Source organism: Sapajus apella, unplaced genomic scaffold (assembly GCF_009761245.1).
Source record: "Sapajus apella isolate SASKATOON/1434 unplaced genomic scaffold, GSC_monkey_1.0 scaffold83, whole genome shotgun sequence".
Classification (NCBI taxonomy): Eukaryota; Metazoa; Chordata; class Mammalia; order Primates; family Cebidae; genus Sapajus; species Sapajus apella.
This window is the reverse complement of record NW_022437023.1, coordinates 866,735-881,194: the sequence shown is the minus strand read 5'-3', so window position 1 is coordinate 881,194 and position 14,460 is coordinate 866,735. Positions and strand designations below refer to the sequence as shown.

Below are 14,460 nucleotides of genomic sequence, written 5' to 3'. Positions count from 1 at the left end.
AGGAACCTCTGAAGCCATCTGGGGATAGGGCAAAGAGGGGATCTGCTGACCTTGCTGAGCTGGGGCAGCACCTCCCAGAGCAGGGCATGCAGTGTGGAGAGCTCTCGGCCCAAGTCGATATAACCCTCAAAGCTACTGCTGTTGGTCAACGTGTCCAGGTTGGAGATCTCATACAAGAACTGCTGCATGGAACCCCATTCCAGCTCTAGAAACTCATTCATGAAGCCCAGAAAGTCCTCCTTTGAGGTAAACCTAGCCAATAATCCAGACGATTAAGGTCACACACACACACACACACACACACACACACACACACACACACACAGGTTTCATGCATCCCCATCCCAGGATCTCTGGGGACTCAGGAGACCCTTCCTGCCCACCCCCAAGCCCTGCCACACCCTGCCTTGCCCCCTCCTGAAGCTTCCCTCACTTGGAAAAGTTGGCCAGGTTCTGGATGACCTTGGCAATGAGGGTGAGGGTTCGTGAGGTCTGCTCATCTGGGTACTCCTGCATGAGCCCAAAGAGACTGGGCGACATAATCGCTGGGCAGAGGAAGCGCAGGAAGAGTGAGGCGCTGATGAGCCTGTCCGCGATGTCCTCCCGGCCTCGCTCTGCGCAGCGCAGCCGCCATGAAGCAAACACCTCCTTCAGCTCCCTCGGGAACACGCTGGGGGGAAGGGGCAGGGAGACAGAGAGAGAGAGAGAGAGAGAGAGAGACCGGGACTGAGCCCCAGAGACCCTCAGCTTCCACGGAACATGCTGAGGGGGGTGGTAGGAGGTGAGGGTGTGGAAACAGAGGTGAGAGAGACAGGGAGGGAGGGACCACAGGAGCAAGATGGGAGGCTGCTTGAAGAAGGGGGCCATGGCAGAGGGAACAGACAGATTAGGGAGAGAGAAATGGAGGGGGAGAGAAGGTGAGGGGAGAGACACGTGGGAGAGAGATGGAGGGGTGTGGGAGAGAGACAAGGAGAGGAGGAGAAGAAAAACAGACACCAGGAAGAGACAGAGATGGGAGAGAGATGGAGGGTCACTTGAGGTACAGGGAGCTCGGACCCCCCAACTCTTCTGGATTCCAGGGAAATGGGGATGGAAGTGCCCCAGGCATGATCCCCAGTCCCTGGAATGGCTCAGAGCTCACTCCCCCCACCTCCCAGTTCCACTTCAATGTCCCACTGACACCTTAAACTTGACTGGTGTAAAGCAGAGCTCACCATCGCCCCCACACCTCCAACTGGCTCCTCCTCCTGACTTCCCTGGTTGTCAATGAGGCCACCGGTCTCCCAACCACCAGCCTCATGGCCTCGAGTCATCCGTGACTCCCTGCTGACATGCTCCCTCCTTTTCAATAAGCTGACAATTCCTACTGATCCTTTCCTCAGAGGGTCCTTCCAGCAGTTCCTTCCTAACTTCTCTTGTCACTGTTCTGTTTCAGGATCTGATTTTCATGCCTGAGCCCCCAGCTGACCCTACTCCAGTCACCCCCACCACATATACCCCACTCTACTTATGGATTAATCTTCTAAATTGCAATACTTCCTGAAACCTTTAATGGCATCCAATGGCCTACCAATGACCTCAGACTCCTTAACTTGAGGCCTTCCAGTTTCCAAAATTAATCTTCCTGCCCAGACATCTCCTCTACCACTCCCTATCACGAGCCACATGCTTCACTAAACCTGATGTAATTGCTACTAACCTACTGTAATGTCCCCTGAAAGCTCCTGGACCTTTTTACCATCACACATGTGCCTTTCTCACAGCCTTCTGAAATGTCTTTCTTGCCAACCATGTCCATATATCAAAACCTAAACCAGTCTTCAGAGCCTATCCCAGGGGGCACCTCTTCCCTGCTTATCTCAATTAAAGCTCTGCCTTCTCTCTGACCTTATATCGCATAGAGGTGGGGGAACCCTCACTCAGCACTTACACACCATTATGGCTCTATGGCTTTTTTTTTTTTTCTAGTTTGTCCCCACTCATTCTGGTGGAGGCCCTCTGAGGGCAGGGACCAGGCCTCTCTCACCTCTGTTTGCTCTATAGCACCTAGAACAATGCTTTGCCCATAAATGGTACTCAGTCCTCTTTAAGGATGGACAGATAGATGAACAGATGAACACATAATTCCCCCGACCCTGGCCCCCCAGCCCAGCGTTCCCAGTCTCACCAGTGGGAGTTGACCACCTTGCACAGGGCCAACTCACAGCACATCCGCAGGTTGGCCTGGTGCTCTGCCAGACTGGACGCTGTGCACTTGATGGGGTCTACCTCGCAGTTTTCCTCGGATTCATACAGAGCACGAATGAACTCTCCTGGGGAGTGGGGGCACAAAAGGATGTGGTCACACTTTCGAAGGGCAGGGAAGGGGGTGGCTAGGGTTGGGGAAATTTCAGAATCAGGTGTTAGAGGCTGGAGTCCGAGGACTCTGGGTTAGAAAGTATCAAGCTGTGGAAGGGTGGACTTGGGTCTGGGGTACCCAGGTTTGGGGCTGGGGTGGACATCTGGTAGGTTTGGGAAAAGGGCCTGACTGTGGGCCATACCAATGGCATCCTTGAGGTATTTCTGACCAATCAGTCTCATATACTCTTCTATGGCTTTAGTGGCGAGCGTGTTCTCGCGGAATATGAGGTGCTCCCGTTCCATGAACCGGTCTACCTCAGACATGGCCATGTCTGAAAGGAAGTCCTGAGGCCCAGGAAAATCCAAGTGTCAGCCTCTGCACAAGCCAATCTCAGGAATTTGCCATATCCTCACTAACCCCCACGCAAGTGCCCATTCCCAGGTCACCTTTCCCTGAGAGTACAACACTCACCTTGGCCTTGCCTGTACTCTGCAGGATGTGAACTAGTGCACTGGCAACCTCCTCCTTGCCTTTGACATTCAGGGCGGGCTCCAAGACTGCACATAGCATCCGATAATGGTTGGTAACATACTCTGCAAACTCTTTATATAGCTCCATGGGCAGGATGCTCATTGTCTGATAACGTGCTTTCAGCCGAACAGCCGGGCAACCTCCTTTGCCCTTGCCCCCTGAGCCGCCCCCCGAGCCCCCTCCCCCTCCCGAGCCCATACCCCCAGATCCCCCACTGCCTGTTGGCAGGGTTACAGGGTACCACTGCTCTGTGAAGTGGCGCCCAGCCAGGGTGGCCACTGGCACAGTCACCAGGCCGACATAGCCCGCCTTGTCCTTCTTGCGCTTTTTGTCTGAGTCACGGTACAGATGCAGCCGCAGGGCACGGACAGCCGGCAGGTTGTTAAACTCGAAGTGCTCGCCCCAGAAGACGGTGTCCCCTGAGGCAGAGCGGGGCTTGGAGGTGGTGCGTGCATACAGCATGTCATCCAGGCAGAGCTCACAGTAGTACCGCTTCTTGGGGGGCAGCTCCCGGGCCTCTATGATCCACAGCTTTAGCACATTGTCTACCCGGCGGCTGTTGTCCTGGCATGGTGGGGTAGGCACGATGTTAAATAGTAAAGGGACAGAGAGACACCAAAAGAGGAGAGACAGTAAGAAAGTGGGATACAGACATCAATCATAAGGTGAGACAGTGTACTGGGTTGAATAGCATCCCACCAAAACTCATGCCTACCCTGAACCTGTGAATGAATGTGACCTTATTTGGAAACAGGATCCCTACAAATATAATGAAATTAAGAAGAGGCCAGGCACGGTGGCTCATGCCTGTAGTACCAACACTCTGGGAGGCTGAGGCAGGTGGATCGCTTGAGGTCAGGAGTTCGAGACTAGCCTGGCCAACATAGTGAAACCCCATCTCTACTAAAAATACAAACAATTAGCTGGGCATGGTGGTGGGCATGTGTAATCCCAGCTACTCGGGAGGCTGAGGCAGGAGAATCACTTGAACCCGGGAGGCGGAAGTTGTAGTGAGCTGGGATCACACCATTGCATTCCAGCCTGGGTAAGCCCAGGAATGCCAAGGACTGCTGGCAACCTCCAGAGGCTAGGAAGGGGCAAGGAAGGATTCCCCGCTATCGTATCAAAGGGAGCATGGCCCTGCTGATACCTTGCTTTTGGACTTCCAGCCTCCTGAACTGTGAGAGAATAAATTTCTGTTGTTTTACGTGACACAGTTTGTAGCAGTTTGTTATAGCAGCCGCAGGAAACTCTAGAAGCTAGTTCATACACTAGACAACAGAATCAGTGTTGGAAAGATTTTAAAAGCTGGAATAACAAGCCAAAAATATTAATGTAGAATTTAAGAGAGCTGGAAAGTCCTGCAGAGACTATCAGAAATTGTGAAAAGGGAACTGCATATAGAATGGATAAAGCTTGGCTGGGTGTGGTGGCTCACGCCTATAATCCCAGCACTTTGGGAGGCCAAGGCAGGCAGATAACCTGAGGTCAAGAGATTGAGACCAGCCTGGCCAATATGGTGAAACCCCATCTCTGCTAAAAATACAAAAATTAGTCGGGTATGATGGTGCATGCCTGTAATCCCAGCTACTAGGAAGGCTGAGGCACAAGAACTGCTTGAACCTGGGATGTGGAGGTTGCAGTGACCCGAGATCACATCACTGCACTCCAGCTTGGGTGACAAAGTGAGACTCTGTCTCAATAAAAAAAAAAGAATGGGTAAGGCTTGACAGTTGGTATAAGGACCTGGGGCGATACAATTGACCCCAATGGTAAGGCTCAGGTGATATTGCAGTGTGTTGAAAAGGAACATGATGTTTGTATTCTGCATGGGTGAGATCACGTCAGCATCCTGAGTTGAGTTCTTTAAGGACATCGAGACACAAGTGTTCCCCCAGAGGAGGGTAACTAGGACTGTAAGCTTGCTAGAAACTGGGGTACAGAAAATAGCCAATAGAACTGGGAGCATAAAGTTTTGGGAAGAAGACAGACTCATAGAATTTATGTGCCAAAGGGACCTTAGAGATCATTTAATCCAACCCATTGCCACCAGTTCCCTCTGTCTAGAGAGGAAACCAAGGTACAGAGACTTGGCTAAGTATATTTTATGTGTCCTGCAGAAATGTGCAAGTGGGATGTTGGTGAAGTATTCCTGCCTGCAGGGAAGCTAGACTAAAGGATTTCCAGAGCCCCATCAACTCTGTAAATCTACAACTTCTTTGGCAGGGAAAGAGATTGTAAGTTAGGGTAGCAGTAAAGAAAGAGACAAGAAATGGGGGACTCAGAATAATGGGGGTCTCCCCCTCCTTGTCCAGGTCCCCTATATCTCAATCCTCTCCTTCCCCAAGCCTCTCCTCCTTTAACTCACTTTCCTCCCTAGGCCCCAACTTTCCGTCTTGGCTCAACCTGTGCCCTGCACAGGCTGTGTCCCCTTTACTCCCGGATACCTTGTTGGGCTTTACTGCCCGCTGCAGATTCTCAATCCATTTGTCTCTTTCGGCTGCAGACCGACAGGCAAAGCATTTTGTTCCTGATGAAGTTGTTACCTAGAAAGGAGTGTGGAGCTGAGGGAGGGCTACAGAGCGGAGGAGACTCTACTACCTTCTCTTCCACCCTGGCCTATCCTCCTTTCTTCCAACCCAAGAAACAGAAGTTTCTGTTTCCTTGATGTCTTCACCTGTGCCACTTTCTCTAGACCTCTGTACCCCCACCTTCCATCACCCCTGTCCTTTGGCCCTTCCCAGCCCACTAGACCCAATACCTCAAAACAGAACTCCTGGCCCAGGATGGAGCTGTGCACTGGCTTGATAATGGAATCTTCATCCAAGTTGAGCTCCAACGCCTCAGCTGCACTGCTAGGACTCAGCAAGGACTCATGAGAATGCGACTCCTTAAAGCTTTGCATCAGCCGGGCCCTGGCAGGCGGGAGGTTTGGGGGAGAGGATCAGGGCTCCCCACTCTTCTTTTTTTTTTTTTTTTTTTTGAGACAGAGTCTTACTCTGTCACTCAGGCTGGAGTACAGCGGCACAATCTCAGCTCACTGCAACTTCTGCCTCCTGGACTCAAGCGATTCTCCTGCCTCAGCACACCCAGCTAATTTTATATTTTATTTTATTATTTTATTTTATTTTATTTTTAGTTGAGACGGGGTTTCACCATGTTGGCCAGGCCAGTCTCAAACTCCTGACCTTAAGTGATTCAGCCTCCCAAAGTGCTTGGATTACAGGCATGAGCAACCGCACCTGGCCCTCCTACTCTTAGACACACAGGGACCCTGCATCATTAGTCTATTGTCTGTTCTAGGATGGAGACCTGGAGAGAAGACCCCCTGAACACTCTTTCCAAACACACAGAAAGAAACCCTGCCTATCTCAGGAAGGACGTGAGGGATATGAGAGAAATCAGAATCCTTGAAGGAACCCCCCTGCTCCAGCTGGGCCTGGTGGCTCATGTCTATAATCCCAATACTTTCAAAGGCCAAGGTGGGAGGATCACTTGACCCCAGGAGTTCAAGACCAGTCTGGACAACATAGTGAGACCCTATCTATTTTTAAAAAGGAAAAAAGAAACTCCCACCATCTCACACCTAAGGGGTTTCAAGGACAGGGGACACCTAGAAATATCTCAATCCAGAAATGGACCATGGCAGAAAAGGAAAAAAAAGGAGAGAACAAAGTGGGCCTGGGACACTTCTAGGTAGTAACGCAGGGTAACCCCAGAAACCAGAGCCTCAGTATAAAAGAAAAAATGGAAGCAAAGAAGTGAAGGCACAGAGAAGAGATTTGTTTAGCCTGGGGCTGGCACACAGCTAGTGCCTAATAAACATTTAATGATTCAAAGAATGAATGAACACAGCATAAGAGGACAAGTTTTAGCAGAACCAGGGGAAAGAGTGAGGGGAAAAATATAAGAAATAGGAGAAAGCTGTGGGCACAAAAGAGCTGAATGAGGGTAAAAGAGAATACAGGGACTAGGAAGAAGAGAAGGTAGGCCAAAGGGGGAGACAAAGGTACGTGCAGCAAGACAGAGGACAGGAGAAGAGGAGAGCCAACTGGAGAGATGGCCAGGGGAACAGGGTGGGGGCAAAGAGGAGACGGAATGCAAAAACATCACCGCGGGAGGGCAGAAAATAAAGGGGGCTAGGAGCACAGAATAATGAGGGGTAGGATAGCAAGCAGTATGGAGATGGGCAGGGGATGAAGAGTAGAGAGCAGTGGGAAAGCAGGAGGGGAGTTCGGGTGTGGGAGCCTCCAAGAAGTTATTTATAGCAGCCCCGTCATCGCAGGCTCTGGCTGCCGTCAGCGCGACGCTCCCCCGGCCCCCGGCCCCCCGCCCCCGCGGCCAGGAATACCATGCCCTCACCCCCTGCCGGCCCCAAATCCAGCTCTGGCAACATGGGAAGGGGGCAGGGAAAGGTGTGACTCACTTTATCCCAACCTCCCTACCTGCCCAATCCTGGGGGTGGCCAGACATGGGGGAAAGGGAGGGCATGGTTCTCCCTGGGGAGTAAATGGGTGAGGGGGAAACCCAGAGAGGAACCCCAAATGGCAGGCAACAAAGGCAAACAGTGGAGGTCTCTCCTTCAGCCTGGCCTCAGGGACAGTGCCCTCTGGACTTATCTGAGCACTGCTTCTTCATGCCTCAGTCCATGGATTGCTCCCCATTCTGTCACCCTGCACACCTGTCCCAGCCTCCCCTTCTCTGCCATGCTCTATACTGTCCCTTCCCTCACCCACTGATGAGGTCCTTGAGCCCTAACCATCATCCGTTCATTCAGCCACCTCCAGCCCCACTCCAACCTGCTGCCCCTGTATTTCCTGCCCTTCCCTCACACCCTTCCACCTAGAGCCTATGGCTCACTCTCCTACCAACCCCTTCCCTGCATTCCTTAAACGTTCCTCCAGGGTCACCCTCCTCCTGTACAGCTCCTTTGATCCTGGGCTAGAGCCCATCCTTCTTGGCCTGAGGAGTCCCTGTGGAGTCCCTCCTTGGCTTCACCTTCATTCCCTTTCCAGCCTCTCTTTATGTCTTCCCTCTGCCACCCTATCCCTCTCCTGCTGCTCACAGATCCCTATTCTCATTCTTCTCTGTTCTGTCCCCTGCCCCATGACATCCCCCAACCAACTTGAGTTGAATCCTTCAAGCTTTGCACACAGATAAGCCCTCCCTCCCCATCTCACAAAGAAATGCTGTATTACATCGATCTCATCCCACATGCTCCAGCCCCTGTACCGGTCATGGTCAGCACTTCGGAAGCGAGGCAGGATCTGGCGAAAGCTGCTGGTCCGGTCAAGTTTGGGTTGTGACTTCGTTCGTTTGATGGAGCTTTTTAATCGTCGGCTCAGGAAGCCTTGCTGGGGGGGAAATGGGGATGGGGTAGGTTGGGCAGGGTCAGTTCTACCTACTCATCCCTCAGCTGGTAGAGAGCCCCTGGATGAAAGTGGGATGGGGAAAAGGAAAGTCTCCAGAGGCGAGGAAAGGGGGATAGGAGCCCTAATACTAGTTTGTCTTCCTTGCTCCCACGGGTACAGTGCAAGCACACACAAACACACACACACTCACACACAGCTTGGAGAAGGTAGGAGGGCTGGTCTGAGAAGCAGCGGGGCAGAGCCAAGAAGGGGAAACCAAAGAGGTGGGGAGGTGGGGAGACACACAGACACACACACACACACACACACACACACACACACACAGTCTCTCTCTCTCTCTCTCTCACTCTGACTCCCTCTCTCCCCCTCCTGCCCTCTTTCTCAGACACCTAGGGCCCCAGTTGGGGCTGGAGGGGAGGGGGCCCAGCTGAGCCACATCTGGTAGGTACCACTCACCGAGGGCCGGAAGGGCGCAGCGGGGGCGCCCTCCATGCTGTACTGCTTCCCCCCTGGGACACTCTTCCTCCTCGAGCGACCCAAGTGGTATTCTGGAGGGGAGGAAAGGTCCAGAGGGAAGTTGGAGAGGAGGCCAGGAGGGAAGCTGTTAACCCAGGTTCCCACCCCTGACCCCAGTGCATGCCCCCACCTCCCTCTGCCCCTCAGCTCCGGCCTCACCTACCCCCCGGAAAGCAGCAGGAAGAGCAGCGACGGCGGAGAGGCTGGCAGCGGGAAGGAGGGGGCAAGGAACCTGAGCAGGAGCCCCCTGAGGGGGACGGGGTGGGAGGCCTTAGGCCCATGACTGGGGCTGGCAGTTCAGCAGGGGGGCATAGCTGAGAGGGTCAGTACAACCCCAGTAATGAAGGACACCAAAGATCCAAAGAGGCTAGGTCCCTGGGGCCCAGCCACTCCAGATGGGGCTAGCTGGGGGCAAAGATGGGTTAAAGGTCATTGCCCATAGACAGGCTTTTCTCTTTCCCCGGCTGGGCACATCTTACACCTGCCCCCCACCTCCTGGAACCCCTGTCTGTCTGGAGGGCCAGGGCTGCCTCCCATGACCCCCTCCCTGGACTGGAGGGGGAGGTCTTGGAAGAGATCTGTGAGGAGTAGCAGGGGAAGAAGCCGGGGGACAGAAAATCCAGGGAAGGGGCAGGTTGGGGGGAGGGGAGAAGGAGCTGGTTCCACGTGCACTGCAGTGGCAGGGGCTCAGAAGGAAAGGGGGGAGGGGAAAAGCAAAGAATGCAGGGGAGTGGGCAGGGAGCAGGAAGAATGGGCAGTGAGGGGTTCTGGGGACTCCCAAGTAAGGATAGGGAGAGGAGGAGGAGGGGAGGTGAATGCGGATGCAGCTCAGCCTGCCAAGAGCCTAGAGGGATGGCAAGCTCTGAAAAAGGAAGCTGAGGCTCGGCTGCAAGGGAATTTAGAGGGGCTGAGGGGCTGGAAGAGAATGTAAGTGGGGGGATGCCAAGCTCCGGCTCCAGCTCCAGAATGGCTGCCCAGGCCTGGGCTCCCCCCTCAGCCCCACAGTCACCACTGCAGCCAATGGGGGGGCAGGTGCTGCATCAGGGGCGGGGCCACCATCTCCACGGCAACAAGAAGCTACAGGCTGGAAGGAGGGGGGTGGACCGGAAGAGCTGCCTGTTAACCCTCTAGGTTCCAGAACAGAACAAGGGAGGGCCACAATTAATTTTCACTGTCTGCTTCCAGAATTGCAAATTCCCTGCAAACTGCCCTAGAATCAGTCCCCAGCTTCCCTTTACCTGTAAAACCCAGGTGTTAGGAGGTTTGTATACAAAAATGTGGACCCCATGACAAGAGAACCCTATCACTCCCTCAGGAATAGGTGTATAGTACAGAAACATACACTGAGCTGGGGAGGTACGTGTATATGAGAACCACAATACAAAAAATAAGTGGGGATCTATGTGCTTTTGAGACATACAGACAATTGTGAGCACGGGCATAGCACGGATCCACATTCTGAGACCCCGAGGCCCACACACCCCACAGGATACATGCTTCGACATATGTGAGCACTGCAACAAGGGAGTACATACTTGAACCCAGTTGCCCACATGAGAGCTGTTGGTGTGGATTTTGTGGCCCAAGTCTCTTGGGCAATCACGTGGACAGCACACTACAGAAATGGACCTATAACCCTAAGACACACATGGCCCCATGCAGGGGAATTCCAGTTTAACCCCTGAAATACATGCTTGAGTACACCATGATCCCGACCACAGAAAGGTATCCCCATATCTCAGAAGCACAAACATCCTTTCATTCATGTGAAAAGTACAACCATATCCACTCTGTTTCGGGACAACCCCCTTTCCTCCCCCAGCCCTTCCCTCACTCTAACACAGGCATCTGAGATTGCCACCAGAGTAAAGAAAAACCAGGAGCAAATGTGTTAATTATCCTTCTGTTACACACTAAGCAATGCATCCAACGGTTCAGGATATCTTTCCCTAGTAACATTTTTCTGCATTTCTCAGGTATGGCTGCCTCACTCTCATTTCAGGGAACTGAAATGAGCTCAGCCATGATTTTTACGTGAAAGCTCATCTAATAAAGGCATAAAGTCTAACTTTAAATGCATTGAAATTCTGCTTTGGAACTAAAGCATTAACAGAAGAACAAATTTGCTAATTGGCTTGCTTGGTTCTTGGAAGTAACGTAACCTTACACATATTACCAAGAACTAAGATCCATGAACTCACTCATAAGTCACAGGTACACAGAGGCCACTTACACATATACTTATTAAAGACTTTTGTTGCCACAGGAAAAGAATAGCAGAAACACGCAGAAAAGGGGGGCAGAGTGACAGAAACCCAGAACATCCTGTTATTAGTGCTGCATGCAGTGACATGTACAGAGAAAACAACACACACCTGTGTACACACACACACAGCAAACCTGAAAAGCATACACAGTGATTCTGGGTCTCCATGTCCCATGCCTGCATGATGTATACACGCATGCACACACATAACAGCCACCTACACAAACCCGTAACACAGGCATTGTGCATACACCCACACATGTACACACCCTGTGTACACACACAATGGCACTCACACACACGCAGCAAGGGATTGGTCTCCTGCCCCTCCGACATCTCTAATCTTGCCATCACCCACAGAATCTCCCCCTGCCCTCCAATCCCCCAAATCCCTAACCTTCCCTTTGGCCTTTCTTCCTCTACACACCCAACTGGCAGCTCTCAAGGGAGGCCAGGGGAGGGAGGTTGCCAGAGAAGGGTGAAGAACAGGGTTGGACACAGAGCAGAGAAATGGGAGACAGAGCTCTGTGCTGGGAATATGAACCTCTCATGACGGTCCCTGCCATGACAGGCCTCACTGTGAGCCAGACTATATGCCTGAGTGGCCTCCCCTGATCCAACCAAGCCTGATCCTACAGGGCCTACTAGAATCCAATGCCTTCTCCCATCTTTCTCCCTTTCTTCTTTCAGAGATCACTTTATCAGAAGGCCTGACTCTCTCCTCTCCACTGCCTCCCCAGTTCCCAGGCCCCTTCTCCCACCATTTCCATCCAGTTCCCCATCTTAGGCTCTTATCACCCTGTTCTCTCTTCTAAGTCTGGCTCGGCTCTCTCCCACATTCCCATTCTCCAGCTATTCTTCCTGGCCTGCTCTCTGCTCTCTTCTTCAAGCCTCTCTCCTTCCTTCTCTCCTATCTCCTCCCTACTTTTCCTCTTTACCCCATTTCTTCCCTTTCTGAGCTTTTCTGTCCCTACTTCCTGACCAAGCAGGGCTCACACCTGCCCAGCCCAAAGGTGTTTCATACACAGTAGGATTCCAAGGAACACATTCACACACTTACTCCCCTCAACACATCACCCACATCCAGACACGCCCTGGACACCCATGCTGGGATTGGCACAGATACTCAGGCCAGTGCTGGAACACACATGCAAAGACACACACCTGCCACCAGGAACACAGAAAATCCTGCTCATAGGGCCACACATTCCCACACACAGAAGGCGGACAGGAGGTGAGCCCCAGCCAGGGACATGCATGCTCAGGGTCAGAGGTGACATGGACCAGCATGGCCGCGAACTGCCCCACAAGCCCGTGGCTGGCCCAAGAGCAGGAAACAGGCAAAGTCAGGATAAGACAGGACACACCTGCACAAGGCTGGCTGCACATGTGTGCACGAGGAACCGGGCCCCCGTGTGCACATGGCACCGACACACAGGAGACACGAGCATGAACACGAACACACACGCGGCCACACGGGCTGCCCCTTCCACCAGGGTCTCCAAGATCCCACACACATCGGCCGCCCCCGCCTGCCCGAGACCCTGCCCGCACGAGGCCAGTCCCCGACACCACCCCCCGACCTCCGCTGCCCCCCTCCAGTTACCATAACTCCCCCCACTCGGAAGATGCAGCGAGAACATGCGGAGGGAGCAGCTGCCGCCGCCGCCGCCGCCACCGCGGCTTCCCCACCCCCCTCCCCGCGCCCACGCACACGCGCGCCCCCGCCCCATGCGCGCGGCGGCCCCCCCACCACGCGCGCTCCTAGTCCACCCGGCCCCGCCCTTACCTCGCACCGCCCCCCGGGGGGGTTCGGGGGTGTCCCCGGTGGGGGAGGGGCCCCGCCCCTGCGCGGGGGAAGGGCGGGGTGCGGAGGGAGAGGGGGCGGTACGGCCCGGCTCGCGCCGCCCGGCGCGGTGTGGGCGGCGGCGGGGCCCGGGACGGCCGGGACGGCCGCGCGGTGACGGCCGCGGGAACGGCTCCCTCCGCCGCCGCTCCCGCCGCTGCCGCCGTTGCCCGGGCCCCGCCGCCGTTGCTAGGCGACCGCTGCTGCCGTGGCCGCCTCTGTCACGAGCCCTGTCGCCCGGAGACAGCGCGAGAGAGACGGGGGAGGGGGGCAAGGGGACCCCCAAAACAAACCAGGCCACCCACCATCCCCTCCTGAGCAGGACCCCCCCACACACACACACAAAACCGCGGAGAGAACGAGGGTTCGCGGCTCCACCCAGCAGAGGAGGAGCCCTGGTTTCCAATGCCCCTCAAAGGTCCGGCGACCTCTCCCGGGCTGGAGAGTCCACAGCCTCAGCAAACACCTTTGCATCGCCAAGTCCCCAAGGTCCCAACGACCCGTATGTCCACTGCACATCCTCCACGCCCTTTACACATTCCATGTCTCCCTGAAGACTCTAAACGTTCAGCATCTATCAACTTTCACTAAGCCCTTCCCCCAAATACATGTGTCCCTGGACCTCCTCCCAGCCCGTACTGAACCCCAATACAGCAACTTCCACATGCCACCTCAACTCCAAACACACTTGATGTCCCCACTCAAAACACACGGGAGACCCCCGCCAGAGACCCCTAGACCCCGAGGACTCAGGATAAGGAGAAAGATGGGGAATAAGTGGGCAGATCTGCCAACCATAGGACACATGAGAAACATGCTCTGTGAGCACGTGACCATTCTGGCCTGGAAACGCAGGTATACACAAGTGCACACAAACACACACATCTTCCCCAGACATGAACATGACATACACACATATACATAATACACACAGATGTGACAGACATCACACACATTCTCTGTATACACTCCACCACCACCTGGCTTTGCCTCACAGAGATGTGCTACCCACACGCCCCCATGGTATGGGGTTTCCATGACAATGACACACATCCCTGACCACCCACCCACCCCCACCCAAGGTCCCAAAACCTGCCCACAAGGCTAGTATGGCCTGGACCTATCAGAAGGCTGGAAGGAGCCAAAGGATGGGGACAGGTCACTGGCTCTCTAAGGGAAAGAAACTGGTAGCCTGAATTCTTGAGGGGGGGGCGCTGGTGGGGAAAAGGGGTCACCTGGGGGATTGGAGGAATGGGGAACCTGGATCGCTGGGTCCTAGAAGGAAAATGTAGTGGAAAGGGGCAGTGACGAGGGGGTTTCCGGGGGCTGAGGGCGTCTCTCTGCACCTTGGCTGCAGATCTCTGTTCTCTGCCTTCATCTCCCCTCACTGTTCCCATGGAAACCTTTTAAGCGAACTTCTCAGGAAGACAAAAATCTTTTTTTAAATGACTAAAGAGGGGGTTGGGGGGGGCAGAAAGGGAGAGGGAGGGGAAGAGACAGATGGAGAGAGGGAGAGAGTTGGAGAGACAGACCGAGCAGAGAGCTCTACAGACAGAAAGGAGATGAGATGGGAGTCTGATGGACTTTC

The 14,460-nt window shown here is 54.0% G+C and overlaps 1 protein-coding gene across 12 annotated transcripts in view; it reads right to left on the bottom strand.

Annotated features, from left to right (window-relative positions):
• SYNGAP1 (synaptic Ras GTPase activating protein 1) overlaps positions 1 to 14,460 on the bottom strand; it is a 33,960-nt gene that overhangs the window by 13,054 nt on the left and 6,446 nt on the right. For 11 of the 12 annotated variants that reach the window (XR_004261367.1, XM_032253395.1, XM_032253394.1 and 8 more), the window contains exons 4-12: positions 8,701 to 8,792; positions 8,105 to 8,226; positions 5,634 to 5,787; positions 5,320 to 5,418; positions 2,813 to 3,436; positions 2,541 to 2,685; positions 2,168 to 2,312; positions 434 to 670; positions 51 to 252 (exon numbers count right to left, since the gene is read on the bottom strand). Coding sequence is in view for 11 of the 12 variants with exons in the window: in XM_032253395.1 (XP_032109286.1) it covers positions 51 to 252; positions 434 to 670; positions 2,168 to 2,312; positions 2,541 to 2,685; positions 2,813 to 3,436; positions 5,320 to 5,418; positions 5,634 to 5,787; positions 8,105 to 8,226; positions 8,701 to 8,792 (1,820 nt within the window). In the remaining variant the exon portion in view is untranslated. Of the gene's footprint in view, positions 1 to 50; positions 253 to 433; positions 671 to 2,167; positions 2,313 to 2,540; positions 2,686 to 2,812; positions 3,437 to 5,319; positions 5,419 to 5,633; positions 5,788 to 8,104; positions 8,227 to 8,700; positions 8,793 to 8,923; positions 12,575 to 14,460 lie in introns of those variants that run through there. The other variant, XM_032253403.1, reaches the window with a different exon arrangement.